The sequence below is a fragment of the Sciurus vulgaris genome, assembly GCF_902686455.1.
Source record: "Sciurus vulgaris genome assembly, chromosome: 1".
NCBI lineage: Eukaryota > Metazoa > Chordata > Mammalia > Rodentia > Sciuridae > Sciurus > Sciurus vulgaris.
The window spans coordinates 27,967,820-27,994,638 of record NC_136461.1 but is presented as its reverse complement, the minus strand read 5'-3'; the positions used below and the strand labels follow the sequence as shown (position 1 = coordinate 27,994,638).

General features: G+C 48.4%; 2 protein-coding genes across 3 annotated transcripts in view; one reads left to right on the top strand and one right to left on the bottom strand.

The window, feature by feature from the left end:
- EPHA10 (EPH receptor A10) overlaps positions 1-5,965 on the top strand; it is a 36,930-nt gene extending 30,965 nt beyond the window's left edge. The window contains exons 11-17 of the mRNA XM_079113425.1: positions 617-802; positions 1,264-1,325; positions 1,547-1,750; positions 2,034-2,183; positions 2,412-2,605; positions 2,927-3,082; positions 3,249-5,965. Of these exons, the coding sequence (XP_078969551.1) occupies positions 617-802; positions 1,264-1,325; positions 1,547-1,750; positions 2,034-2,183; positions 2,412-2,605; positions 2,927-3,082; positions 3,249-3,363 (1,067 nt within the window). The 3' untranslated portion in view covers positions 3,364-5,965. The remainder of the gene's footprint in view (positions 1-616; positions 803-1,263; positions 1,326-1,546; positions 1,751-2,033; positions 2,184-2,411; positions 2,606-2,926; positions 3,083-3,248) is intronic.
- Positions 5,966-11,270: 5,305 nt separating this feature from the next.
- Positions 11,271-26,785, bottom strand: CDCA8 (cell division cycle associated 8). Of its 2 annotated transcripts, XM_079144950.1 has the most exons (11): positions 26,636-26,785; positions 26,383-26,503; positions 26,123-26,251; positions 24,082-24,122; positions 19,200-19,272; positions 16,942-17,024; positions 15,586-15,650; positions 14,655-14,750; positions 13,703-13,829; positions 12,831-12,917; positions 11,271-12,053 (listed from the first exon to the last, which is right to left on the bottom strand). In XM_079144950.1, exons 2-11 carry the CDS (start codon positions 26,474-26,476, stop codon positions 12,009-12,011), a joined length of 840 nt encoding a protein of 279 aa, XP_079001076.1. In that variant the 5' UTR covers positions 26,477-26,503; positions 26,636-26,785; the 3' UTR covers positions 11,271-12,008. The 2 variants fall into 2 exon arrangements, with proteins under 2 accessions (XP_079001076.1, XP_079001075.1); XM_079144949.1 differs by having other exon boundaries at positions 26,383-26,785.
- Positions 26,786-26,819: the final 34 nt, after the last annotated feature.

Genomic DNA, 26,819 nt, shown 5'->3' with positions numbered 1-26,819 from the left:
CCCCTGCAGCCTCCGCAGGCAGTGTAGCCCCAATCCTCCATGGGGAAGTGCAGAAGGGTCTTTGTAAGCATGGGGATCAGACACCTGAATTTTGGTCCTGTCCCTGCCATTGAGCTGTATGACCAGGGGCATGTCTCTCTTCTGCTCTGAGCCTCAGTTTCTCCTTCCCTGTGCTCACAGTGGGCCTGGCTTGCTCTCTGAGAGTCAGTCCCCTGCCTACCTTTCTGTCTGTTCACAAGTCCCCACCTCTCTGTTCTCAGAGAATCGCAACACTGACCAGTGTCTCCCAACACTGTCACCAGACCTGCTGGCCAGAAGCCAGAGAGAGATGGTGTGGTGAAATAGATGTCATTGTCATAGGCCCAGGGTCATGCTGGCTTTAATAGCCTTTGATGGACTGGCACGTACTCCATCCTCTCTTTGAAACTTCACAGAGAAGGAAATTGAGGTCAAGAGAGGGAAAGAGATGAAGCTCAAGGTCACACTGCTGGTGCTCAGGTTACCAGGATCTGAACTCAGGAGCTCCAAACCCCTGGTCAGAAACAGCCCAGGATCCAGAGTCACTTTCTCCTGGGCCATGTGCTTTTGGGTGGCATCTGAGCACTGTTCCCCTCAGGGAGGTTTGGGGACTTGTGCTGCGGCTGCCTGCAGCTGCCCGGGCGCCAGGAGCTGCCTGTGGCTGTGCACACGCTGAGGGATGGCTGCTCGGACTCGCAAAGGCTCAACTTCCTGGCTGAGGCCCTCACTCTGGGCCAGTTTGACCACAGCCACATCGTGCGGCTGGAGGGAGTGGTCACCCGAGGTAGGCCCTGCGCTCTGCCTCCTGCTCCCCAGCCACAGGCGTGGGCAGTGGAAATGATGGGGGGATGTGGGGTGCTCCTCCAGGTCCCCCCTTAGCCATGGCAGGGAGCCCATAAAGAGCCCTCTGCTCCCTTTCACTGACTCAGGGTGGCTTCTCTCTGGAGTGGCTCCTCTGACCTGGAATGACCTCTCTGCCTTGTAGTGACATCTGGGCAGTGGATGGCTTTGACCTCTGATGCTCTCTCTTAGCTAACTCGTTGCAACTCCTGACCTTGGCCTCTGTGGACACCATCCCTTTTGTTTCTTGCCATGGGGGAATGTTGGGTCAGGCTGGATGGTGGCAAGATTAGGGAGCCGGTTTTGGTTCTGGCCATCCTGGTCAAGATGGGGCCCTGTAAGGTGGAGCGGGGACATGTGTCCATAGGGTGGAGCAGGCAATTGTGTTCTCCTTCCCTGCCACAGGAAGCCCCCTGATGATCGTCACTGAGTACATGAGCCATGGGGCCCTGGATGGCTTCCTCAGGGTAAGTGGCCTGGGCCCCGGGGATACTGCTGACCATGTTGTTCTTGGTCCCTCCCTTTTCTCCTTGGTGGGGCTTGGAATTGGCATTGTTCTCATGGGTCAGGCTGACCTGGTGGTCACTGGCTACACCGAAGCCCAGGGGCCACTGAGAGTCTTCCTTGTAGTCCACAGCCTGGGGGAGCGCACTGCCCTGGCGTCAGCTCCCACTCCCTCCCCCCACAGCATCACGAGGGGCAGCTGGTGGCCGGGCAGCTGATGGGGTTGCTGCCCGGGCTGGCATCAGCCATGAAGTATCTGTCGGAGATGGGCTATGTTCACCGGGGCCTGGCGGCCCGCCGTGTGCTGGTCAGCAGTGGCCTCCTCTGTAAGATCTCTGGCTTTGGGCGGGGACCCCGGGACCGAGCAGAGGCTGTCTACACCACCATGGTGAGGGTCCCCTCCCCCCAGCCCAGCCTGCTGTCCTCCTGTCCGCTGTCCAGCTACCCTGGAGTCTCCATCACCCCCTCCCACCCTGTCCCTGCTGTCAGGGTCACTTTCCACCCCTGCCCCTCCATCCCGCTGGGCCTGAGTGAAGGCCAGTGGGCACCCCCTCTGTGGTCAGCTGGGGCTTTCCCCAAAGGTGAAGCTGTGAGTGGGGGGCCAGGTGCAGGGTGGGGGAGCCTGGGTGCGACTCGCTCCCTCCTGTCCTGATCTGCCTGCCCGTCCACAGAGTGGCCGGAGCCCCGCGCTCTGGGCCGCCCCCGAGACGCTTCAGTTTGGTCACTTCAGCTCTGCCAGTGACGTGTGGAGCTTTGGTGTCGTCATGTGGGAGGTGATGGCCTTTGGGGAGCGGCCCTACTGGGACATGTCTGGTCAAGATGTGAGTGACCTGTGGCTCCAGCTCTTTGCCTTCTGATCCTCTCGCCCTCTGGCCCCAGATTCCAGCTCCTTGTCTTCTTCCCATTGACCTCCTGGCTCTAGGCCCTCTTCTCTGTCTACCTCCTTCCCATCCTGCCTCCTTGGGATGGTGTCTCTGTGTGTGTGCGCTTGCGTGTGTTTGTGTTGGGGACACCTGAAGCCTCTTGTCTGCCTCATCCCCATGGCCCAGGTGATCAAGGCTGTGGAGGATGGCTTCCGGCTGCCACCCCCCAGGAGCTGCCCCTCGCCCCTGCACCGACTGATGCTTGACTGCTGGCAGAAAGACCCAGGCGAGAGGCCCAGGTTCTCCCAGATCCACAACATTCTGAGCAAGATGGTACAGGACCCAGAACCCTCCAAGTGTACCACTACTGCCTGTCCCAGGTACTTTCCTGCCGATCCCCAGCCATACCAGAGTCAGCCAAATATGTTTGTAGTTCCAATAAATAAGGTAAGGGAAATTAATATTAGTTCCAAATCAGCATCATCTGCTCTGCCTGTTCCTTAGGTATGTCCACCTCGGACTCTTCCCGACACTCCCAGCACCTTTAGCTGGCCCTCCACCTGCCTGAGCATCCTAAACCTTGCCCCCGTGAGCCAGGCCTAGTCCTTTCCCATCCATTCTAGGGGGCCCTCGACAGGAGAGCATCCAGTTTGGGCACCAGGTCCCAGCCATCTACTGACCACAGCTCCTCTGCTCCCCAGGCCTCCTACCCCTCTGGCAGACCGAGCTTTCTCTACCTTCCCCTCTTTTGGCTCTGTGGGTGCCTGGCTGGAGGCCCTGGACCTGAGCCGCTACAAGGACAGCTTCATGGCGGCTGGCTACCGGACACTTGAGGCTGTGGCTGAGATGACCGCCCAGTGAGTTGAGCCAAGGCAAAGCCAGGGAATGCAGAGACCCTGCCCTGCCCCCATGGGAAGCCCCTGCCTGCTCTGGTTCTGGGCCCGGCCCTGTCCACAGAGGGGGAGGGAGAGGAGGAAAGGAAGGGGGAGGGGCTGGCTGGGGTCTGAGCAGCCCTTGTTCCAGGGACCTGGTGAGCCTGGGCATTTCCTCTGCTGAACATCGGGAGGCCCTCCTGAGTGGGATCAGCGCCCTGCGGGCTCGAGTGCTGCAGCTGCAGAGCCAGGGGGTGCAGGTGTAAGTGGGTCCCACTCTTACGAGGCAGGGCCCCTGGTGGCCCAACCCCCAGCCCTGTCGGAGGACCCTGGTGAACTGCGCTCCAGTTGTGTGGGACCGAGCACCCTCTTCCTCCTCTTGGGCCCAGAGCTGGTTTGGGGTCACAGTGTCCCCCATTTCTCTGCCTGCTTCTCCCATTTCCCTCTCTGAACACTTCACTGACCCGGTGCCTATGGGAAAGAGGTTCAAATGCCCGGGGAGACCTCTGAGAGAGTAGCAGGAGGAAATTCAGGGTCCCACAGCAGAGACAGGGCAGCGAGGGGGAGAGAAGACAGATTTCAATTGCCCGGGCTCACGCCCCTCTGTCTTCTGTACCCACTGGGCATTGGGGCCTCCCTGGTGTCCCCTCTTCCCACAGACCCATTGGTCAGTCAAGACAGCATGGGTCCTGACTCATGACCCAGTCGAGGGCACCCATTCAACTTGGCAGTGACTCCGCTGCTTGGCAGCCTGGGTGTGGGAGGCTGGGCTGGAGGGGTGGGGGTCCTAGCCCCCTGTGCTGTGGCTGGGGTTTCTCTGGACACTAGTCCTAAGACCCAGGCAGGCAAAAGTGGTGCTGAGTGCAGGGGCTGGACCCGGAAGCCCCAGACTCAGGAGCTGACTGCTTGCCCAGCCTTAGGATGATGGTCGGGGTGAGGGAGGTGTCTCGGCCGGGTTGCATGAGGCTCTGGTGCTCTCGGGGCCCCGCCAGGATCCAGTTTGCATTCTTTCTATGAACAGGCTTGGAAGACCATAAGGGAACAGGTCTTCTCGGGGGTACCTGGGGGCTTGTGAGGAAGCTCAGAAACAGATCTCTTCTCTCTAGCAGGCTGGTCTAACCCCCTGCAGATGGGGAAAGCCAAGTCAATGGGATTCAGGGCTGGAGCTGGGGCCAGAATCGAGTCGAGGGGGGAGCCCAGTGCGGAGTTCTGGGCCTTGCTCACCCTGTGGCACCAACATGCTTCCCTGGGATAGTCCTCTGGGCCCTCGCCAGCCAGCCCTGTCCCTGGGCACATCCAGCATCCCAGGGTGCTCCTGTCCTCCCTCTGGCTTCCACAGAACTCTGGCAGGAGTTACATGGCGCTGACTCAGCGGTCCTCATCCAGAAGGGCCCCTAATGGCAGGGGTGATCATGAGGCCAGGGGCATCAACGCAGAGCAGGATGTGGTCAGGGCTGCAGGGCCAAGTCTGTCCATGTTCCCTCTGGCGGACGCCTGCTCTGGTCCAGCCATGTGTGGGTTGGGCAGGGTGGGCTGGGGAGGAAGAGAGGAAGGTGGGAGAGAGGTAAAGGACACAGCCTTCCGCTGGAGACTGACTCCACAGGAGCTAAGCTTAGATGGCCAGGTTAAGACAAAACACCTCCCCCAGTGCCCAGGCCAGCGAACCTCAGGGGCAGTGGGAAGGCGGGCCCGAGGGGCAGGTCTCTCTAGACTTGTATGTATTGAGGGATGTCCAGAGAGGCTTCTTGGCTGAAGCATAAGTGGAACAGGGCCTTGAGGTAGATGGGGTTTGCAGCAGGCCAAGGACCAGGCTTGGGACAGGAAGAGGCTAGCTGAGAAGGAGCCGGAGGCTGGAAGGTGCAGCACATCTTTGGGGAGCACCCTGCATGGAGAAGGTGACCCCAGCAGTGCCTTTGGCTTCACTCTGCCAGCAGCAACTCCTCCCTCCTTGGAGTCCCCCCGATTCCGGGCTCCCCTCCCTCCTGAGCACCTGCCCCACCTCAGTGACTTGGGGGCTCCTGGGACTGACTGAGATATGCTTCTACCTTTAACAGGGTTGGGGGGCCCTTGCGAGGTGCCCTCCTGTCTTTGCCTTCCCCATTTTCTCCAGGAAAGCCTGGAGACCAGCACCCTGTCTTGGGTGGATGGAACCTCATTCCTATTTCCAACCACACCTGTCATTCTCGTAAGGTCAGAGCCCTCTGCTCCCCCAGCTGTTTTGCCCAGGAGCTCCTGGCTGTGTTGGCAGGACTTCGGTGTCCAGGGTAGATGTCCCCTCCTCTGAGGAGTGGGATTCCAGAATCCTGCTGGGTCCCAGGCCTCAGCCCTGCACAGGTGCTGCTGTGATGCAGGGTGGAGTCCTGGGGAGCCTCTATAAATCTATTTTTATATGGAACTTGTTCACTGGACAAAGGGAGGTGGTGGCCTGTAACCCCAGCACCCCCATCTGAGCCCACCCAGGGAGGGAGGGGGCTGGGTGGGGGAAATGGATCCTTTGACTAATTCTGGAGATGTTTTTATATTTCTTGGGTTCTAAATGCAGGACAAATAAATACAAACTCGTCTATGCTCTGGTGCCTCGTTGAGTGGCAATTGCTTAGCCAATTGCTGTGCCATCGAGTGGCTTGTGGGGGAGGGTTTCCACCCCCTCTCCTGGTGGGGGGTGTTGCAGAGCACGTGTCTCAGATCCCCCAGTATGGAGGGGAGTCAGGCCTTGCTCCTGCCCTGAAAAGTGTCAGTTTAGTGGGGACAGAGTTAAGAAACATGGTAGGACAGTGTGGTCAGGGGCACGGGTGCCAGGGTCCTAGGTGGATGGGAGGCGTCGGCATGGTGGAGAAATAGCACACAAGTGTTCTGAGGCTGAATCCCTATCTTTATTGTTCACAGAATCTTTTTGCATGTTTTTTCTTTGGTATTGATTACATCATTTCATGGTTAATACAAGGAAATGTTAAGTAAAAAATCTTCAAGAGTATAATTAATGGTCTTATTCAAGAAACATGTTCTTACTATATGATAGGTTAAATTAAAAAAAAAGGAAAAAAAAAAAAAAAAAACAAACAAAAACCAGTTCCCAGCAAGGTAGAGGGCACCATGCTTCATTAAATTTCCCTGAAAAAATACGTCATTAGGTTTCTATAGAAGGTACCCTCTCCAAGAACTCAAATGCTAGTTATTAACAGTGGAGAGTTTTTGTTATTACTAACAGAGAATAGAAGAATCAGCTTATAGTTAATATTTATTCTATTTCATGTACTCAATGGCAGACTAAAACTCTATTTTGATCTTTAAAGAACTAGACATAGGAAGAATACAAATTGTACTTATGATCAACCTATTTTTTTTTATTAAGTGGGAAAAATATCCTTAAACTTAATCATAAACACTAAGAAAGCAATGAAGACCAAACACCACATCAAAGCTCAGAGGAATACACTCTCACATACCTGTAAATAACTTTTAGAGAATTTGTATACTAAAAGAAATCACAGGCTCCCTACAAATTTGAGCAAATCATAATTGCTTATTTATGATTTCATCTAAGTATTAATATTAAACTTTATTGTATGTTATTTTGTGTCCCAGCACCATGAAATCTCCCCAGTATTCTCTATAATCTGAATCTAAGGATATATTGATTATTAGTATTAAAAGCAACTGCACATGGAGACAGGCCATGCCTGTGGCCCCAAGAGGGAGGATGATCTTTCAAGAGCCGAGTCAGTGTTGAATCCTCTGCTCCAGCAGAACCGTGTCAAGTGGCAGAGTGGTGGAAATAGATGCGGCACACGGGGAGCACCCTGGTTCCTTCCTCCCTACCCTGGGCTGTTCTCAGGTGCAGACTGGGAAGGCACCTCACTCATCCCCATGGCCCAGGCCACACGGGGCGCTCCGTGCAGGGGGCTTGTTGGTGGCCAGTGGCACCCTGCGCCTCCCCTCCTGCCCCGCTCAGTCAACAGACGGAGTTCTCCTTCGCTGGGACAGACGGGGATCACAGTCCCAGCTCTTTGATAAGGCTGACTGGAAAATATTGCTCACCATGTTTCTTTGAATCTAAGATGTCACCGAGTTGAGATGCACCACTAGGAAAGAAACATCACAGCCAGCTAGACCCTGGCATGCCATCTGGTTAGCTGCTGCACCCCAGTTTCAGACATCGCAATGTGTAAAATGCACATCTCCAGTTAAGCGAGGTGCGATGTGTCAGGGACAAGGTGTTTCCCAGCTTTCCCCTGAACATGACCCCCCAGAGCCAGGCTGAGCTGGTTAAAGGTCAGGCCTCCCTTGCAGGGCCAAGCTGCCCACTCAGCTCCTGCACAAGGGTTGCAGACCAGGGGGCACCTTTCCTTTGGGCAGGCAGATCTGCAGGAGAAGCCAGATGTCACTGATTTCCTTCTGTTCCTAATTCCATTAAACCAGCCACTTCTTTCAGTGGGGAGGAGTGAATGAGGAGTGGGTTGGAGATGCTAGGAGTGCGGCTTCGCTGAAGTCGGCAGGGAACAGAGGACCCCAACATGGGCACAGTGCCTGGCACCCGGGAAGCACTCTCTCAAGTGTTATTACTAGCAGGTGTGAGCCATCAGGGAGACGTACCAAAATAGGAACTGAAAAGGACTTTTCTGGGCAGTGAGTCTGCTGATCTGGTGTGACAAAGCATTTGCTCATTCAGTGAACACAGCAGACGTCTACAAGTGGCCGGCAGGTAAGTTAAGATCTTCCCTCATACTCGGGGAGTCAGTGACGTAAAAATCCTGAGAATCAGGCCAATAAAGACTGAGTCTAGGTACCGTGGGAGTCCAGAGAAGGGTGCTGCCTCTCTCAGTCCCGGGAGGGAGGGAGGGGCTCCCAGGGGAAAACTGGCAGTGCATTTACCGCCTTTAACCCGTGCCTGAATTCTGGACTGGCGCCTGTTCCCAATGTCGCCATCACATTGCTTAGGAAGTGAGTAAAACTCCTTACCACGTGGCATTATTTTCAAATTTCTTTGGACCCTTTTGCCATTTAAATTGAAGTGCCTCCTAATATCTTAAAAAAAAAAAAAAAAAAATATCCCCCCCCCGCCCCCGCCACTTGGGACATTTCCCACTTAGTAAAGTGGGGACCCAGGGCAACAGAAAGAAGTCGGAAATGGTTTTGGGTCATGCAAGCGTAAGAGAAAACCTGAAAATGCCAAGCAGGCTTGCTTCCCCATTCCACGCACCTCCCGTGCCCTCTGGGGGTGGCGGGGGGGTACTCCCTTCTCCACCTCCGCCACTCCCACCGTGTTTTGTTTTTGTGCGGGGGATTAAACCCAGGGACTCGCACTTGCTAGGCAGAAGTCAACCACTGAGCTACATCTCAGTCCAGACCCTTTTAAATTTTATTTTGAGACAATGTCTAAGTTGCCCAGGCTGCCCTTGAACTTGGGACCCTCCTATCTCAGCCTCCTGAATAGCTTGAATTACAGGCGTGTGCCACCAGCTGGGGCATTCTGAAGAGAGTTGCCTGAGGTTTGCCAGTGTGACCCTTGCATTAAGTTGAAGCATGTTCTTGGAGAGCATCATGTCTCCATTCTGAGGTCCTGGGCATATCATGTAGTATGTGCTGGTGGCACTGAACATACGTAAATGGGTCTGGGCTCTTCCTGGTATTTTAGGGCCAAGGGTATGTCTGTCTTCCACCATGTATACAACCCAAGAACTATTGGAGGCTAAGGAAACATTATAGGGACCCCAATGTGAATAAGGGACAGTGGGTGGCAGAGCATAGAGGTCAGATGTGCAGGACTCACTCGGTGGTCAGAAGCAATGTTTGAAGTGGTTAGACTGCAGGAAGGGTGAGGAGCTGAGGAAATGCCTTGTCCTGTCCACAGAGATGGACCCTTAGCCAAAGCAAACTGGACTCGACTTCCATTAAGTGGGGTGCTTCCACCAAGTGGCCTCCAATTCTGATTGAACCCTCTCACCATCTCCCTTGACCCTTCATCTGAAGTCACATAAACTATCTATTTTAAAACTTTTGAGGGGCTGAGTTGTGGGTCAACACCTACCTAATTGTGCAAAATCATAGAGGCAGACCTGTCAGGGTGCGCACATGTGGACACTGAGGTACACTTTGCTTTTCTGAGGTTGTGGGGACATTGGGGAGCTAAGTCTACTGATAGGTGAGCTCACTGCCATTGGTAGACATGCGCTGTACATCCCTGTGAATGAAGGGCTGTCTGGTGCTCTGAGGGACAGCACCCAGGCGATGTCCTCTCTCACAGGTGTACTGGCTCCTCACGGGAGTAACTCTTCACGAGGCAGTATATTTGGAATTCTTTCAACAGGAAGCCCAAAGTAGGCTTTTGGAAATATCAGGCGCCCTGTCAGGCAAAGAGGAACCCACTGGGGTTCCTTGAAACTGCTTCAGGCGTCCTGGGCAAGGCGGACTCCAGGCTTCCATCTTTCCTTCTATTCAGAGAAGCTCTGCTTTGATTTGCTTTATATACACAGCAGATGGTTCAAATTAACTTGCCCAGAGGGATTAGGTAGGTAACATTGTGGGGAAGAAGAAATCTCAGAACAGGAAGAGGATTTAGGGGCCAAGGAAAGTTCTACCTCACCTCTGTGGGCCTGCATTGCCAGATCTTACTATTGGAGGCTAAGATTTTTTGAAATCTCCCAGTTTAAAAAAATTGTTAGCAACTAATTTAAAATTAAAAAAACCAACCCAAATCGACTCAAACCACGGGGGTGAAATCATGTCTGTGGGCTGGCAGTAAGATTTAAAATGTTCTTTACAACATCCCAGACATACGACATAATTCAGCCCATGCCTAAAAATCCAGGGAGTGTGAACTGGGTGCAGTGTGCACACCTGTAATCCCAGCTGCGTGGGAGGCTGAGGCAGCAGGACCCTCCCAAGTGGGACTTAGCAAGACCCAGTCCCAAAGTGAAAAGGCTTGCGGATGTAGCTCAGTGGTAAACAGCACCTGGCTTCAATCCCCAGTACTGGGGGGAAAACCACCCTGGGACGGATCTCCCTCCCCAGCCAGCTCCTTCTATCATATTTTAGTTAGCTTTTTCGTCACTGTGATCAAAAGACCTGATGAAAATACCAATTTTAAAGAAGGAAAAGTTTATTTGGTGCTCATGTTTCAGAGGTTTCAGGCCACAGACTGCCAACTCCATTCTTTGGGGGCCCGAGGTGAGGCAGAACATGATGGCACAAGAGTGTGGCAGAGGAAAGCATTTTGGGACATTGCTACCAGGCTGGGGACTGTGGGGAAGCAAGCTCTCCCCTCATCACAGACAAAATATGCCCAAAGGCACTCCCCCAATGATCCGCCTCCTCCAGCCACACCCTGCCTGCCCACACCACCACCCAGCTAATCCCTCTTAGATTAATGCACTGATTAGGTTAACAATCCCATAACCAAGTCATTTCACCTCTAAACTTTCTTGCATTGTCTCACATGAGATTTTGGGGGACACCTCATGTCTAAACCATAGCATATCACATGAACTGCTGTACCCCAGCTGCAGGCCTGGACCAGGCACCTGCTGTACACCACTGCAGGTGGGTTCACCCAGGCAGTGGTGTGAATGGAGTGAACCAGATGAGTGCCGCTCTGGGGAAAGTGTGTTGGTCCCAGGCGTGTCCTTCGTGTCAGGCCCTTCTCAATGACGCACCAGAGGGCAAGGGAGACGGCTCAGGTGTGGTCTTGGGGGGCAGGTCACTTCCAAAGGGCCTCTTCTCCATGAACTGTCCATGCCCAGTGGCCAGCTGAGTCACAACCCCAGGATTAGGCAGAACCCTCTGCCACTGAGTTCCGTGTTGACCATTTCGGGATAGAGAACTTGAGGAAGGCAGACCTGCCTAAGTCCCAAGGCCTTTGGGAAGCGAGAGGCGTTATCACCGAGTTACCCACCCCTGCAACGTCCCAGCCTACAAGTCTTCACTCACAGGTTTACTACTTGATTTTGTCCTCCAAGATATAAATGTCTAATTCTTGAATGAGGAGAACACTGCTCAGGGGCTGAGGTCACTGCTGCCCTGGATCTTGGGGTGAGTCCCACTCTAGATTCCAGAAAATTTGCCTACAATAAAGGTTTCCACGCCTTCTGAGGAAAGTAGCTGTCCAGTGACCCCCACTGCAATAGTTTCAGCTCCAAAATGGTCCCCTCAGTTCACACACACAGGGGAATATTGATTAAAAAACAAAACCAGAATTTATTGAAAGCAGGTAGGAAAAACAATATGTACAAAAGTCTCATGAAAAGGAGAATAAAACAACTTGAAACAATTCAGTCTGTATAGGACTGAGTTAATAATACAAAATATAACTAAAGAGCCATGCAAGAGAAAGCTGCGTGCCTGCAAGTCGGGAGGTGAGAACTCTTGTTCCCAAAATTCCTGGAACATAGTACACGGCCCTTTGGGGTACAGAGGCTGGTCAGAGCATAAGGATCTCACTGCTAACTCTATACGACTAGTCTGTGCTCCAGGCATAAGCTAAACACGAAATGACATCGCCAGCCACGGCACCCTTTGCCACCGCAGTAATCCCATGAACAGAAGTGCTGTCTGCAGAGTCTACAGAGCTGGCAGGGACTGCTGGGACACATGCAGCTTAGAGACAGTTACTCTGCAGCCAGTCACTTAAGTTCCTAGACTAAGTCCTATAATTCCCTTCTCTAAATTCCCACTAATTAGAGAGGTAGAGGTGTAAGACATGGAAGCTGCCTCCAAACCAGTTTTTGGTCTTTTTGATAAACTCAAAACTCATGTCAGCTTGACAAGAACTACTGGGCATAGCAGGTGAAAGATTCCAAGGCCCCACTTAGTACCCAGCATTGAAAGGGCAGGAGACGGCAGGGGAACAGGAGGAGACACGTGCACATTCTGCTGCCTTGGTCACTGCTACAACCTGTATTGTCCTGCCATCTTCTCACTTGTGGGTCCGTATGCTGCTGCAGATTTGGGCGAGATGGCTCTGAAAAGAGGAGATAGGTCATTTAAAGAAGATGGCACCTGGTGAGCTAGTCTACCCATGCGCACATCTGCGTGAGCCTCAGCCCTTCCATTCTCTACTTGTACTCACATTGATAAACCTTTCTGAAACTTTCTCACCAGAACAAAGTGGTAAAATAACATTCTTGAGAACCTAAACAGACAGGAAACTGAATGGCTTTGGCACTGGAGCGACAGTTAGAACTGGAGGTGCGGCTACCTAAAGCCGCACACAAATCAATGTTAAAGGAGAGCAGAACCAAGAGCCCGAGGAGAACGTTACGTGCCAAGAGGGAGAATGAAGATGAGCCAGAGAAATGAGGGCTTGGAACCCAGAGGTGAACAGTGGTGTGCCCGTGAAGGTTCACGGACTGCCATGGCTGATTTCTGATGGTCCCCAGCACCTGGAGGCCTGAATGTTTCTTCGATTCTGTGAGATCCCTTGTAACAAGCCCCTTCCCTTGCTGACTACTATGAAGATGTTCAGTTCATGGGCTCAGTGGGTACTCTGGCACTCATTGCCTGATCTTGGTGATTATTGTGGAACTTCACGGGCAGGAAATCTGGCATGGCCAAAACTCAACATCAGTCTTAGATCAGAACTGCTGCTAGGGAAGTAGTAACAGTCAAAATCCCCTGGGAGAAGGCAACATGATTCTAAATAGCAAGTATTAGACCAGACCCAAAAACAATCCTAAGGAAAGCTAAGCCAAGAAAGCTACCACAGACTTCCTAGCTAGAGGATGAATATGGAACTTACCGAGAGCTTCTTAATGTTCCCTAAAGCCTCTGGATTCAGCTGTGCAATGTCAATCCTCTGCAAGTCACTGGCCAGTAACCGCATGCTCTGTATGGAGAGAATGGGTTCAACTGACAGGTCCTTTAAGACAGGAACTTCCCCCGCAGCCTGGTATGCCCCAGGGGGTCCACTGGATGTCCACTGGATATCCTGTGATGGTGGGGATGGCTGGGAGGGAGAAGTGGCAAGGTAGGCAGGAGGTGGCTTAGGCCTAAGGAGGAGACGGCATCATCAGTGCTATCACTGGGCCACCAGCTAGGTCATCAGGGGACAAAGGCATGCACATTAGCTTGGATGCCCTCACAGACTCATCTGAGAGACGCCATCCTGCCACTGGGGCTGAGGTCAGCAACTTGCTCTTTATAGTTTAGGGAAACCAGGCTCAGCCTGCTTCTGAACCCCTCAAGGCTGTGCGGAGTTGAAGGTACGGCTCTCCCTGCCCTTTCTAGACTAAGTGCCTACCAGCCGTGCCTTCCTCGGCGATCCCTTTGTATCTGTTGTCGCATGTGGCCTAACTGTTATAATCGCAAACCCATCTGACCTACTGAACTGCTTCTCAAGATCAGGATTCGTGACCTGTGCACCTCTGGCTTGCTATAATCAGGTGGGCAAATGGCAGTTGATGAACAGATGGAACGCAGAGCTGGGCAGGGATGCTCCCAGTCTGGGTCTCTAATCTGGGAGAGAAAACTGGACTCTGAGTCCTGCAGAAGCATGGAGATCAGGACCCAGGCAACTGAAGGACTCTGAAGGACAGAGGTGGATGACGCCCAGGGGAGAAAAGGCTTCACGAGCAGCACACTGCGGTCTGCCTTCCCAGGGAAACGCTTTACCGCTCCGCCGCCCACTGGCACGGTCAGGGAGATCTCTCTGCTGTCAGCAAGAGGGCTGCCGTTGGCAGAGACGCTGTAGATGTGCTCTCTGGCTGTTGGAGTGCGCAGGCCCGGGGTCTTGAAGACCCTGCAAAGTGGGAGAATCTCTGTGAAGATGGTTTGTCAGACTGAAAGACATCAAGCACGATGAGCCCTTCCAGCCCCATCTGGTTTCGAGCTGCAGTTTTCAAACCACACTTACCAGAAGACAAGTTCTAAATTTAGGGAAAACATTTTTTAAGTAGTAATGACTAAACACAGCTGGAGAAAGGAGGCTGTAATTATTAAATATACATCTAGAAAAAGTCAACTCTTACTCATGTAAATTTTAGGACCAGTTGCTCTGTATGGGTGCCAGTCCTCCACCCACCCACAGGGCCAGAAATAAACTGGCTATGTGTTTCCCAGAGGGGCTAAGTCCTTCCATCAAGAGGAACTCTCCAGGTTCAACGGAGGGTGCTTCAGAGATTACATCAGCACGCCAATCCCCACCCCAGCTTCCCTAGGACAGCTAGAATGCTGCTGTTTTTGGCTAATTATCTTTTGCTACATGCTCATGTGAAAAAATAATCGAGTGGGAATTAAAAGTGAAAGTAAGTCTTCCTCACTTTTCCCTCCTCAGAGTTAATCGATCCTTACTCCACTCCCCAGAGGTGACTTCTCTGAATTCCTAGTCTAACTTTCAGAAATGTTCCGAAGCAAACAGGATCCTACAGTCTGCACTGTTGGCAGCCTGCCTGAGACACGCAGTGACTGTGAAGCGTGCCCTGGAGCGCGCACACGTGCGTTCTTCTCTAAGGGCTGCGTAGCGCTTCTTACTTGAGTGACTAGGAGAGGGCATTTCCTGGCACACCTCCCAAGAGCTCTCACTGCTGGGCTCCCGCCTGAACCCAAGTGCCACTCTCAGCCTCACCTGGAGTCAAATCTGGGCGTCAGGCCTGGAGTTGGTTTCACCATGGACAACTCTAATCGGCCCACAGCTGGGGTCACAGTGCTGTCATGGCTTGACCTACAGGGAAGAAACAGCCATGAGTGCGCCAGCTCCCGGCAATGACAACAGCAGCAGCAGCTGCAGAGGCAGATGACACATCGTGTCAGATACTGCCCTGGCTGTCCCGTACTCAAAAAGTCATGTGGCCCTGCCAGCTACCCTAGGAGGCAAGCAGTATTCATCCTCCTCGTTTACAGGTGCAGAAACCCGGCACAGGGGTTTAAAGAGCTTGTCCAAGATCACACAGCCAGTTAGGGAGGACCCGACTCTGAACCCAAGCAGAAAGCCCGCAAAGCCAACTTCTCAATCAGGCTGGAAGAGACAACACAAAGCCCCCTGCCACCCTGAAACCGGAATTCTTGTTCTCTTGAAAGGCAGGTGGTTAATGTCCTGCTACTTCTGCCCAGAGAAAAGGAGGAATTCTCTTTTTCATAGACACATAGTCCAATGCCTACTTTCTTAAGCTGTTTCCTCTTCCCACCAAATAGTGGGGATCACATAGTCAACCCAAGCCCACAGAATCATTGCAAGGAACATTGCAAGCAGCTAGCTGTGGGCAGGTGATGGCCGCTTTCTGACTGATTCTGGGTAGCTCTGTACACGGACTGTCAGGCAACTAAACATAATATACAGTTCTTACTACACTCTTTTGAGCTCACTCTGCCTGTTTGTATTAAAAACAAAACAGTGGGGGAGGACAGAACTGGCTTAGACTAGAGGTTCCTCACAGATCCTGTGACTTTACAATCCTAGAACAATAGTCGCCAAAACCCTTTCTGCCTCTACTTCTGCCTGTGCACAGAGTTCTTTAATCAAGCCCAAACCCATGTGTCTAACTTTGGAAACCCAATACCTTTTGCTTTTGCCTTTTCCTTGCACAGACTGGGTTCTCTTCTTGGATGGAGGACACCTTTTGACCTGTAGTCACAATCATATAAAACTGAGGTTACACAAAGCCCAGCACGGGGTAAATAAGGGGGTTAGAAAAGGAGAGGAAGGGGGATCAATTCTTGGAAGGAAAGTTAATATTGAACATAAGAAGGTTCAACTCACAGAATTTAGTGACTAAAACATTCAGAATATAGTTAATCAACAGAGGACTTACACTGGCTGGGCCTTCAAAATGTAAAATTTGGGCCAAGATTAAAGGTAAATCCCTTTGAACTGATTGAAGCCTGACTCGCCCCACTACTTTCCATAAAGTGCTGCTGTGGTGGTCACTCTGGGCATCCCAGGTACCCAGTCCAGGAACCCTCTGCGTCCTGGGAGTATGTGACAAGAATCACTCATCTTCTGGCAACTCTCCCCTCCCATCTTCCAAGACCGATCTAGCGTTCCTGCATCTCTTGCTGTCCCTTGGCAGGCTGCGTCAGGACCCCTCTGCCCAGCTTCCTTCTCATGCCCACCTGCAGCCTCCCTCCTCATGCTCGCCCCCTGGGACAAGCACCTACAGATCTGGGAGACAAGGCATCTCTCGATGTCCTCCTCCCTGAGTTCTGGGTTGAAATTCCTATTTGAATTTCCACGTCCTGGAGAGGTTCTCAATATGCAACAGGACAAGCCACTGGCATGCTCCCACTCACCCTGACCCACCACTCTGCCTCCAGGGTCCCATGTTCCACTGGATGGCAGGTGGCTAAGCTAAAACCATTTGGCCATCTGATCCCTTCTTCCACCAATCATGTAGTTCTCCTTTATAAAACCTACCTCAAAATCATGACTCTTTTAGTCACTGCCTCGGTTTTACCTGACAGGTTTCCTTGTCTTATTTTCTCCTCTTCTGTTTATCCTGAATAGTGTCTTAGAATATGGATCTGATGTCACTTACCATCACCTGTCTGACAGAATGAAACTTCCAAGCTTGGCACACACAGCCATCCATTATTTGGTCCCTGCTCTCCTCCTGTCATACATCAGCCATACCAAATTGCTTCCTAGGAGCTCTTTAGCTTGACCTTTTCCTAGCTCTTCTTGGAATTTTCTTCCCTTTCTTCTCGCTGACCTTGCAGGGACTGGCTGTGTCCTCCTGGGGTAGGGAAGGCTCGCTGCTTCCTCTCCTGTGGCCTACACACTTCCCATGCATGTCAATGATCTTTTGTTATCTGCCACTTAAGTGGGAGGCTCAGTCAGACTGTGAACCCTAGGAGGGCAATTGTGTACTTGCTTATCTCTGGCTAGCCCTCAGTCCTTACCCTGAATTTCTACTTACTCTTGTACTTTGAAGATTCTTATGTTTGTTTTCCTCCTCTTCTTCTTCCACTATCATTTCATCCACTTGTATTACCTTTCGTGCTAAAGGAGACAGCATTAACAGCATGTTATTTCTGATGGGAGGAGGTGTCATGCATTCACATTTTTCAGAAGGAAGGACACTTACGTAACCTTAGGCTACAACCAAGAAATGGACTTGACATAAAGAATACCACTTACTTCTATGGGGCAGTGTTGAGGATTGAACCCAGGGCCTCTCGACAAAAGCTCTACCACTGACATATGCCCCCACCCCAGAAAGCACTTAAAAAGCGTATGTGCATGGGGAGGGAGGAGTGGTCTTAAACAAAGGAACTTAATCAGAGTAGTGCTTCGGTAGGGACAGCCCAGCACTCCGACCAAGAGAGACTTGAGCTTGAGGTGTGGCATTACTACTTACTGGGTCAATGGCTTGAAAAAGGTGTTCCGTGTTTAATGGGAGCTGTTACTGCAGTTTCGGAATGTGTGCTCCACAAGAACAGGTGTTTCTTATTTTCATTCTTATCCCCAAACCTTAGAATTGGGCTTCTAAGTGTTTAGTAAGTATTCGTGGAATGAATGAATGTAAGGTTCACTGGATGATACCAGACACAAGTTATAACAAGTGCTTTTATTTAGAAAAATAAATTATAATTATCATCATAAGAGGTAAAGGAGCATTAGGGATATTTAAGATGAAAGATTCTAGAGGATAAGTACTGATTTTTAATGTTTAAGAGGTTATCATATTGAAAATTGTTTTATGGGGCTCCAAAGAGCAGAACTAGTATTGACACACAGATACCACAGGAAAGTTTGGTTCAAAATTAGAAAGAACTTTCTAACCCTCACAACTGTCTAGAGATGAAAGAAGTGTGTTACTGCTGAATAGGTACAACCAGGGGCTAGCCAATCCTGAGCAGGGATTCCATAAAGGGAATTCCACGTATAGGTACCACCAGGAGCCAGGCAATCCTCAGCAGGGATTCCCTGTATTTAATCATGGGGTAAAGAGATCAGAGTAGATGACGTCAAGCTATTTTGTCATTCCTTTTTAATGTATCAGTGTGTGTGTGTGTGTGCATATACACACACACACACACACACACACACACACACACACACACACATATATGTATGTATTTTAAATTTTATTTTCTTATTTTTTTTCCCTGTGGTCCTGGGAATTGAACGCAGGGCCGTGTACACAGGAGGCAAGCACTTTACCATTAAGCCACAAAAGCTACATCCTCAGTCCATATAGATATATTTTAATAGCTTACAATGTAGTTGAAGTCCAATGATCAAAAAGGTTTAAAAAAAAAAAAGCAATTTTAACAGTTGATGGACATTGTTCCTGGTGTGTTCAGTCGTAGGGAGTGAAATCAGAAGATCCCTAACCATCACCATCACCATGTAAGCAAAACTGATTATAAATATGTGATCTAAGAACACTCAAGTTCAATTCTATCATAACCTGAGAGACAGAAATGGAATACAACACAAAGTAAGGAAAAATCTCATCATGCTTTCTTCATTCATTAAGACAATTCCGATGGAAGGCCAGTCAGAACTACAGGAAGACAGTGTTTCTGGCCCTGGTTAGTGGAGCAGGTGCTTGGAGTGCAGCCCCCACATCCAGGCCAAGGGGTGGGTCTGCCCTTACAAGGGCTGGATGCATTGAGCTACCACAGCTTAATGACAGTGACATTCAGCCCATGTCTCAATTCACCCTGACCGGATTCCATGCTCTGTAGTTACAACTCGGCTTGTGGGACATGGATGTGAAATGATTTTATATGACCAGATCACTGAATTGGATTACGTGAAATTATGCTGGAAAATTTCCTTCTACAAATCTCTTTTGACCCTGCTGGTCACATCATGGACTCTCCTGTCTTATAAGACTGCGTGTCTTGTAACACCTCTCTGAATCTTGCCAGTCTCTCTATGTTACTCAAGGGAAAGCAAGAAGGCAACAATGTTTGGTTTCTGGAACAGCCTTTCTTTCCCCTTTCCTTTCACTTTTGCTCACACAACAGCCTTGTAAGTTTGGTTAGTATGAGTCCTGCATATGATTCACTAAATGCAGCAGCTAAAATCAAATTTTGGGATTTATAGGATTGGGAACCAGACATTAGAAGGAAGAGGGCCACCAATGAGAACCTGCTGGAGAGGCTCACCAAGCTCCTTGGACCTCAGCTCTCTGTCCAACAATGGGTTTTCAAAAGTACTCACTTTTGGCAGATTTCAGGGGAGTCTGGATAGCTTCTGCGGTTAGTTTGTTTATTTCTGTGATATCCACATCAGCCTGTGACAAACACAGCCAGAAAGTACCAGGCTTAGTTCACCAAATGAGATACAGTAGACTAATAAACAACTTTAAAAATATATTACCTGATACATGAAAATTGACTGCTAAATATTAGTTACAATACAATACAGAACCTCTATAAATCTACATATAACTTAAGACCTAAAACATTGCTAATAACTTGCTTCTAGCTATGCATTCCTTCCTTGTTCCAAAGGTGACCAGGCTCTTAATCCTGTCAGTCTTCAGAGGTAACCACTATCATTCTATTTGCAGAAAAGAAAGTAAATGTACCAATGAGTGTGTGTGATTATATTGCCATGGGTTTGTCCATTCTCCCAACAATAGTGCTACTTTGAACTATCTGATGCACTTGATGTCCAAGTTTTCTCTTGGCTACATACTTAGGAAGGACAGAGCATTACAGGGTTATGGGTTACATAAATGTCAGCCTTAGCTTGGCGTGGTGACGCATACCTGTAATCCCAGCGGCTCAGGAGGCTGAGGCAGGAGGATTGCAAGTTCAAAGCCAGGCTCAGCAACAGTGAGGCACAAAGCAACTCAGTGAGACCCTGTCTCTAAATAAAATACAAAATAGGGCTGGGGATGTGGCTCAGGGATTGAGTGCCCCTGAGTTCAATCCCTGGTACCAAAAAAAAAAAAAAAAAAAAAAAAAATCAGCCATGCTATTATGCCAAACTGTTTCCCAAAGTTTATATCTTGTTTACATCTCATTTGTAAACACAAGTCCCTAATGGTTCACATCCTTTACAACACTTTTGATTACAACTCAGGGTCTCACTGAGTTGCTAAGTTGCTAAGGCTGGCTTTGAACTCACCATCCTCCTGTCGCAGGCTCCCAAGCTGCTGGGATTACAGGTGCGTGCCACCATGCCTGGCACAAAACTTGATACTGTGTCAGACTTATTTCTTTGGGAAGTCTACAGGTTCTCAATAGGGTTTTCTTTTTCTTTTTGTGAGATTGGGTCTTACCATTTTGCTCAGGCTGGTCTTAGAGGCTCAAGTGATTCTCCCACCTGAGCCTCTCAAGTGGCTGAGACCCCCATCACACCCAACTCTCAGTAAGGTTCCTGGGTCCTTCAAAGAGGCCTCCTTGCATTCTAATTAGTCTGTTTATGGTGATGACTATTCATATGTAGGGTACAGGCAAGAACAGATGAATTGTAGTCCTTTCCTCATGGGGCACATGTAGATAACAAAATGGTCCGCATAGAGAAGGAGTGACACAGGTATCACATCTGAGGAGTACTCAGAGAAGGACTCTGAGTTGCCTGGGCTTAGAAGACACTAGACTATAATAGATTAGTGATGTGTACCATGCCTGATGGGACAGAAATGGCATTCCTGTCAACTTTCCACCATCTCTAGCACTAACTGGTATGTTGTGATTCCCACCATTCCTTGATAAGAACAGTTCGCCCTGCCTAAACTTTAGGTAAACAATGTGGTTTATACCAAACACCTGCTTTCTTCTGTCAGGCAGAGGATGCCTAAGAAACCAGCACCCAATAAGAAGCTTGGGCACTGAGTCTCTAAAGGGTTTTTCTGGAGATAACATTTCACACGTGTTGAATTGAGCATGTTCCGTGTGACTCAACTGGTTTCCTCTGGACTTTGTCCCTTGTACTTTTTCCCTCTGCTGAGTTTTCTTTGCATCCTTTCATGGTGATAAATCATCACCAAGAGTATGATTATAGGCTGAGTCCTCCTAGAGAACCTCTTGGGAGCCTCCAGCATACCTCCCAACTAAGAGTTTTTGGATGAAAGGATCATTTTTTAATGGGATTTAAATGGTATTAGCTAATTCTTGAATTCTCTCAACTTGGTGTGTTAACACTGGTTCTCTCATATTACACCAGAAGTTCTTATTTTCAGCTATACTTGTCTGATTAATTCAAAAAAGAGGAAGATCTCTAGTTAATGATCTATTTCATCTCAGATAGAATGTTTTGAAATATTAGATTTGGATCTGTGGGGGGGTGTCAATAAAATGGGTCATAGACACATAAAGAAAAAGAAGGCATGGATCAAGAATGTTTTACTAGCTCGATTTTGTTTCAGTTATTCTCATCCCCCAACTCTTAATTTTTTTTCTAAATGAACAACTAGTTCCTGATTACCTTTAGCTTCTTGAGATGGTTGAGATCTGTTATTCACTGCACATATGTACCCTTTGTAGTCACACCCCTTCAAACCTCAGATTCCAAATGATTCTCAATGAAGGATGCGGAATTTTGTGTTCACTTTGAAAATGTGATGAAGGTTACAATAAACTCTCTCCCCAGGAAGACACCTAGGTGCATGTATGCACAATTTTGTTTGTTTGTTTTTGGTGGTGCTGGAGATTAAACCTAGGGCCTTGAACCTGGTAGGCAAGTGTTCTGTCCCCAGGCTTTTTAGATTTTTATTTTGAGCAGGGTGTAGTGGCACAAGCCTATAATCCGAGCAACTTGGGAGGCTGAGGCAGGAGGATGGCAAGCTCAAGGCAGCCTCCCTGTCTCAAAATAAAAAGGATTGGGGATATAGCTTAGTGTTAGAATGCCTCTGGTTTCAATATCCAGTACTAAAAAAAATACATAAAATAAAGTTGTAGTTTATCTCCCAGCAGGTCAGGTCATGGTTTACCCCAGGGTTTACAGGAACTTGAGTTTGAGGCTTTCCACTTCTCCTGAAGAGTTCAGGACAAAAGATGACTAGGAGCCTGTCAAAAAAGGAACTGTCTCCCTCTGAGGATTTAAGAATGACAAAACTCCATTTCTCCCCACTATATTCTTAGAACATTTCCATGGCCTAATGTGTGTAGATTCTTCCCCACACATCATACAAACAATCCTATAGTGGACACCACTGATTCAATTCAGGTATATCTACCTGAGAATAGCATCAGATCCTACAAGACTGTTCCCTGCTTCCCATGCTAATTGCAAGTTCCAGGCTGTTTTACCTGTTTCTGACCAACTGGTATAAAGAGGAGTCCTCCCGCCCCTTAGGTTTGACTAATTTGCTAGAGCTGCTCTCTGAATTTGGAACCACTTTATTTATGGCCCTCTGATCACCATTACCTGAAAGACTTTACTTGTATAATAAGAGAGCCTCTGTTCTCACTGGGATCCTCTCCTCTGCCTGCCATAGCTTGCAGAAGCCTCCTTTTTCCAGGAACCTCAAACTTCTATATCTGGCTCTTTCTTTGAATTTCATACTTCGTGTATGGCTCCTATGTTTATGTATGTTGATCAATTGTATGCTTTTTTTCCCATTGTTAATCTATTACCAATTTATTTCACAGACCAACATTATGGAACCTTCAAAAGAAAAATAACATTTAAAACCTCCCTACAAGGTGCCTAAGGCAAGGGGAAGGGGCACAGATCTTCCATGGTTTGCTATCCCCCAGGAACCTCGATGTGTTCAAGCCCTCGAACCCTATCCTTTTGGGTATTTATGAAGACTTCATTACATAGGCATGATTGATTTATCATTGGCCCTTGGTGATCCTTTTCTCCCCTCTCAGGAAGAGGGGTTTTGAGTTCTAACACTAACAGCACAGGGTTTGTTCCCCTGGAAACAGCACCTCATCCACTGGTTACCCAGGGACTTTCCAAAAAAAAAAAAAAAAAATCACCTCATTAACATCAAGGTTGAAAGGGGCTTGTTATAAATAGCAAAAGACTGTCTTTCACCTTTATCACTCTGGAGTTGCTAAGGTCAAAAGGCCAAAAAGATATTCTTACTATTGTAGTCACTTAAGAAATTACAAGGGGTACAGAAGCTGTAAGCTAGGGAACTGTGGACAAAACTCCCAAAATATATAGTAGTCCCTTGGTACCCTTGGGGGACTGGATCCAGAACACCTTGCAGATACCAAAATCCATGAAGGTTCTAGTCCTTCATATACAATGATATGGTATTTGCATACAACCTATGCATGTCCTATTATATGTTTTAAATTCCCTCAAGATAACTTATAACTCCTAACACAATGTAAATACTAAGTAAATATCTATTATACTGTATTGTTTAGGGACAATGACAAGAAAAAAAAAGTCTGCACGTTTAATATGGATGCAATTTGGCAGAGGCACGGTGTACCAAGGATTGAACTCAGGGGGACTCAACCAGTGAGCCACATCCCCAGCCCCATTTCATATTTTATTAAGAGACAGGGTCTCACTGAGTTGCTTAGCACCTCACCATTGCTGAGGCTGGCTTAGAACTTGCAATCCTCCTGTCTCAGTCTCTGGAGCTGCTGGGATTACAGGTGTGCACCACCACAACTGGCTGGATGCAATTTAAAAAAACACATTTTCCATCCATGGTTGGCTGAATCCTCCAATAAGGAACTCATGGGGTGGGGGTTGGGGTAGAGAGACTGTGTCATAATAGCAGAATCCCTTTTTGGGATTCAGATCTATTTGGACTTCATATATTCAGTGTTTGACACAACCATAACTTTTTAGTTGACAGAAATAATGATCACTCATGGAAACTCTTCTATAGTGTGCAACCCATTGGTTAGATTTCTTTTTTTTTTTTTTTTTTTTTGGTACAGGGTCACTTAACCACTGAGCCACATCCCCAGCCCTTTTAAAAATATTTTATTTAGAGATTTAGAGACAGGGTCTTGCTAAGTTACTAAGGTTAGCTTTGAACTTTTGATCCTTCTGCCTCAGCCTCCCAAGCCACTGGGATTACAGATGTGTGCCACCAGGCCAGCCCATTGGTTGAATTTTGTGAGTAGATTATACTTAAAAACTAACCGACTCAAAAGTAAAACAGGTCACTTACTGTTGCTGCCTCTTCCAGGGCTTGTTTGTTTCCTCCAAGGGCTTTAAAAAGAACATTACATTTAGTTACTCTCAGATTAGAATGATAAATCATCTTCCCTAATATTATCAATTATCTTTCTGAACCTGGACTAGATTTAAGCCCTTGGTACAACATTGATAGACCCATGATCTAGTCCACTCTTTCTCTAAGCTTTCTTTTTTGACCTATTCTTGTTTCACTTCATCAAAATTTTTGTTATTTCTCAAAAGTGCCACCTTCTCTCATGATAGTATCCTAGTATTAAGCTTTACCTCTGCCAACAAATTTCTAATTCATCCTTTAAAACTCAATTCAAATGTCACCCCAAAATTCTGCTTATGTTTCTATTATACTTGAGTGCTATAAATTGTAAAAACTTATGTAGTAAATTGCTGTTGCTCCCCTTATCGTACCCAACTGCTACTCAAAAGCTACTCAAAACAAAGCTGTTTGTGTCCACTCCTGTCTTGGACTGAATTCCACAGATAAGACCCAGTGCTTCTGGCAAAAATCTGGTGTAGTAAACATGCATTGAATGGAATCTTTGTGAGATTCAGATGTAGAATAAATTTAGGTTACATCCTCCTCCTAGAAACTGTCCTGGTATCCTGTATAACGGTTAAGATCTCACTGCTTGTGGTGGCGCGCACACACACACACACAAACCCAAAAAATTTAAAATCTCAAGCTTTGGAAACAGAATGCTGGGATTCGAATGGATTCTGCTACTAACTAAATTGAAACCTTAAGCAAAGTAACCTTTCTCCGTGCCTTAATCTTGTCATTTATAAAACAGGCATAATATTAATAATAAATTAGCTTGTTATGAAATTAAAATATATAAACCATTTTGGTACAATGTAGATCTGGCATAGAAAGTATTAAATAAATATACTCAATAGCCACTACTCTAGTCTTTTTTGTAGTACTTATAATTCTAATGACATACCTGTAATTTTTTTTATTAATAATTTTTTTTTCTTTTTGTAGTGCCAGGAATGAACCTAGGGCCTCACCCATGCTAGGTAAGCTCTCTGTCACTGAGCTATATCCCAAGGCCCTGAAGTTTTTAAAAAACCTTTGTCCTCTAGCTCATATGCTCTCAAGGGCAGGAAAAATGTCAGTTTGATTCCCCAGTGCATCTTCAGCACACAGAATTGTGACTGAGGCATGCTCAACTTTTGTAGAAATGGGTGAATACGTAGAATAATACATAAAATGGCAAAATGAAAGAACCACCAAATCCTATGTGAGTAGGACAAACATTTCTATCCAGGAAAGAGGCTACATACTGTAATTATTAATAAAAAGGAAAACAGGAAAAAAGGGTAACTCAGCAGACTAAGTCCTCTGCTTTTTCCTGGACGTTTAATAAGGGAGTGAGAAAATCAGCTGAGATTTTTCTCTGGTCAGGAGAACTCTCCTGTCCTTGCAGTTCACAATCAATTTGCCCATTTTTAAATCAAGACAGGAGTGGACACTTAAATCAATTTGCAATTTTCATGAGCTGCAGAAAGAGCTACTTTCACCTGTGCTGATAACAAACCAAGTCATTAATTTGTTCATTTTAAAATGGCTGGGTAATGTACACATACCCAGAGGAATAATATTTCCTGATGTGTGAAAATTATGTGAAATTCATATTAGTCCGTTCATAAAGTTTTATTGGAATACAGCCCATTTGTGCCCATTCATTATAGCTGTTTCAGAACAACAGCAGAGCTGAGTAGCTGCACAGAGAACCCTCTGGCTCCAGAAGCCTAAAATATTTGCCATCTAGTCCTTTAAGGAAGGGTTTGCTTTGGTATGTATATGTTGGGTGTAGGGGGTGTGACGACAGTAAGTGCCATTGAGAAGAACGAAGCAGGCAGGTGAGGTAGAGAGCGGGACCAAGCAGCAGGGTTGCAATTTTCTATAGTGGCCATGTTAGACCTCATGAGGAAGGGAACATTTTAGCAAGCCTTTTCTGAAGGCTGTCACGATAATCACAGACTGACCGCGGCCATGGTTCGTCTCTTACCGAAGTAGTCAAGCCAGTTCATCTCGCGCAGAGCCTTCGGGAGCCGCAGGATCTCGATGTTGTACAGGTTATCCACCTCCTTGAGAAGGTTCTGCCTGTCTGATTCAATTTGCTTGATTCGTACTTGCACTGCGAGAGGGCAGAAGCCGACAGAAGACGCGTCACCAGGTGGGCGAATCCGTGCCACCGGCGCCCCAACGCACCAGCGCCCCGCCATCGCCCTTAGGTAGCAGCAGCGACGGCGGGAATCCACCCCTTACCTTCACGGTCGAAGTCCTTAAGAAAGGAGGCGAGCTTTCGGCTCCGTAACGAGTTGGTCTTGTTCACCCGACTGCCACCCTTCCTAGGAGCCATGGCGCTTCGGAGGAGGATGCAGGGAGGCTGGGACCGAGTCACAAGGGGTCGGCAGCGGAGACAGGGGAAGGAAAGTAAGGGGGCACGAAGGGATGGAGAAGGCGGCTGGGAATCGTCGTCCTTCAGGGTCTGGGCATAAAGAAGCCGCGAGATACGTACCCGTGGGTCGGGAAGCAAGGGCTGGGAAACACCTCACTGCTGCAGCTGAGAGGGAAGAGCGCTGTAGCTAACCGCCACCCAATTCAAACTCAATTGCCAATGGCTGACGAATGAGAAGTGGCCCTTTGAGGATGGTCCCGGACCACCCAATCACAAGCAAGCTCCTCCATCAGGCAGCCAATCC

Coding starts and splice junctions, on each gene's coding strand:
- CDCA8 (XM_079144949.1), bottom strand. CDS start 26,476: ATGGCTCCTAGGAAGGGTGGCAGTCGGGTGAACAAGACCAACTCGTTA. Junction 26,252..26,382: donor TAAGGACTTCGACCGTGAAG/GTAAGGGGTGGA, acceptor GCCCTCTCGCAG/TGCAAGTACGAATCAAGCAA. Junction 19,273..24,081: donor CCCTGGAAGAGGCAGCAACA/GTAAGTGACCTG, acceptor TGTTTGTCACAG/GCTGATGTGGATATCACAGA.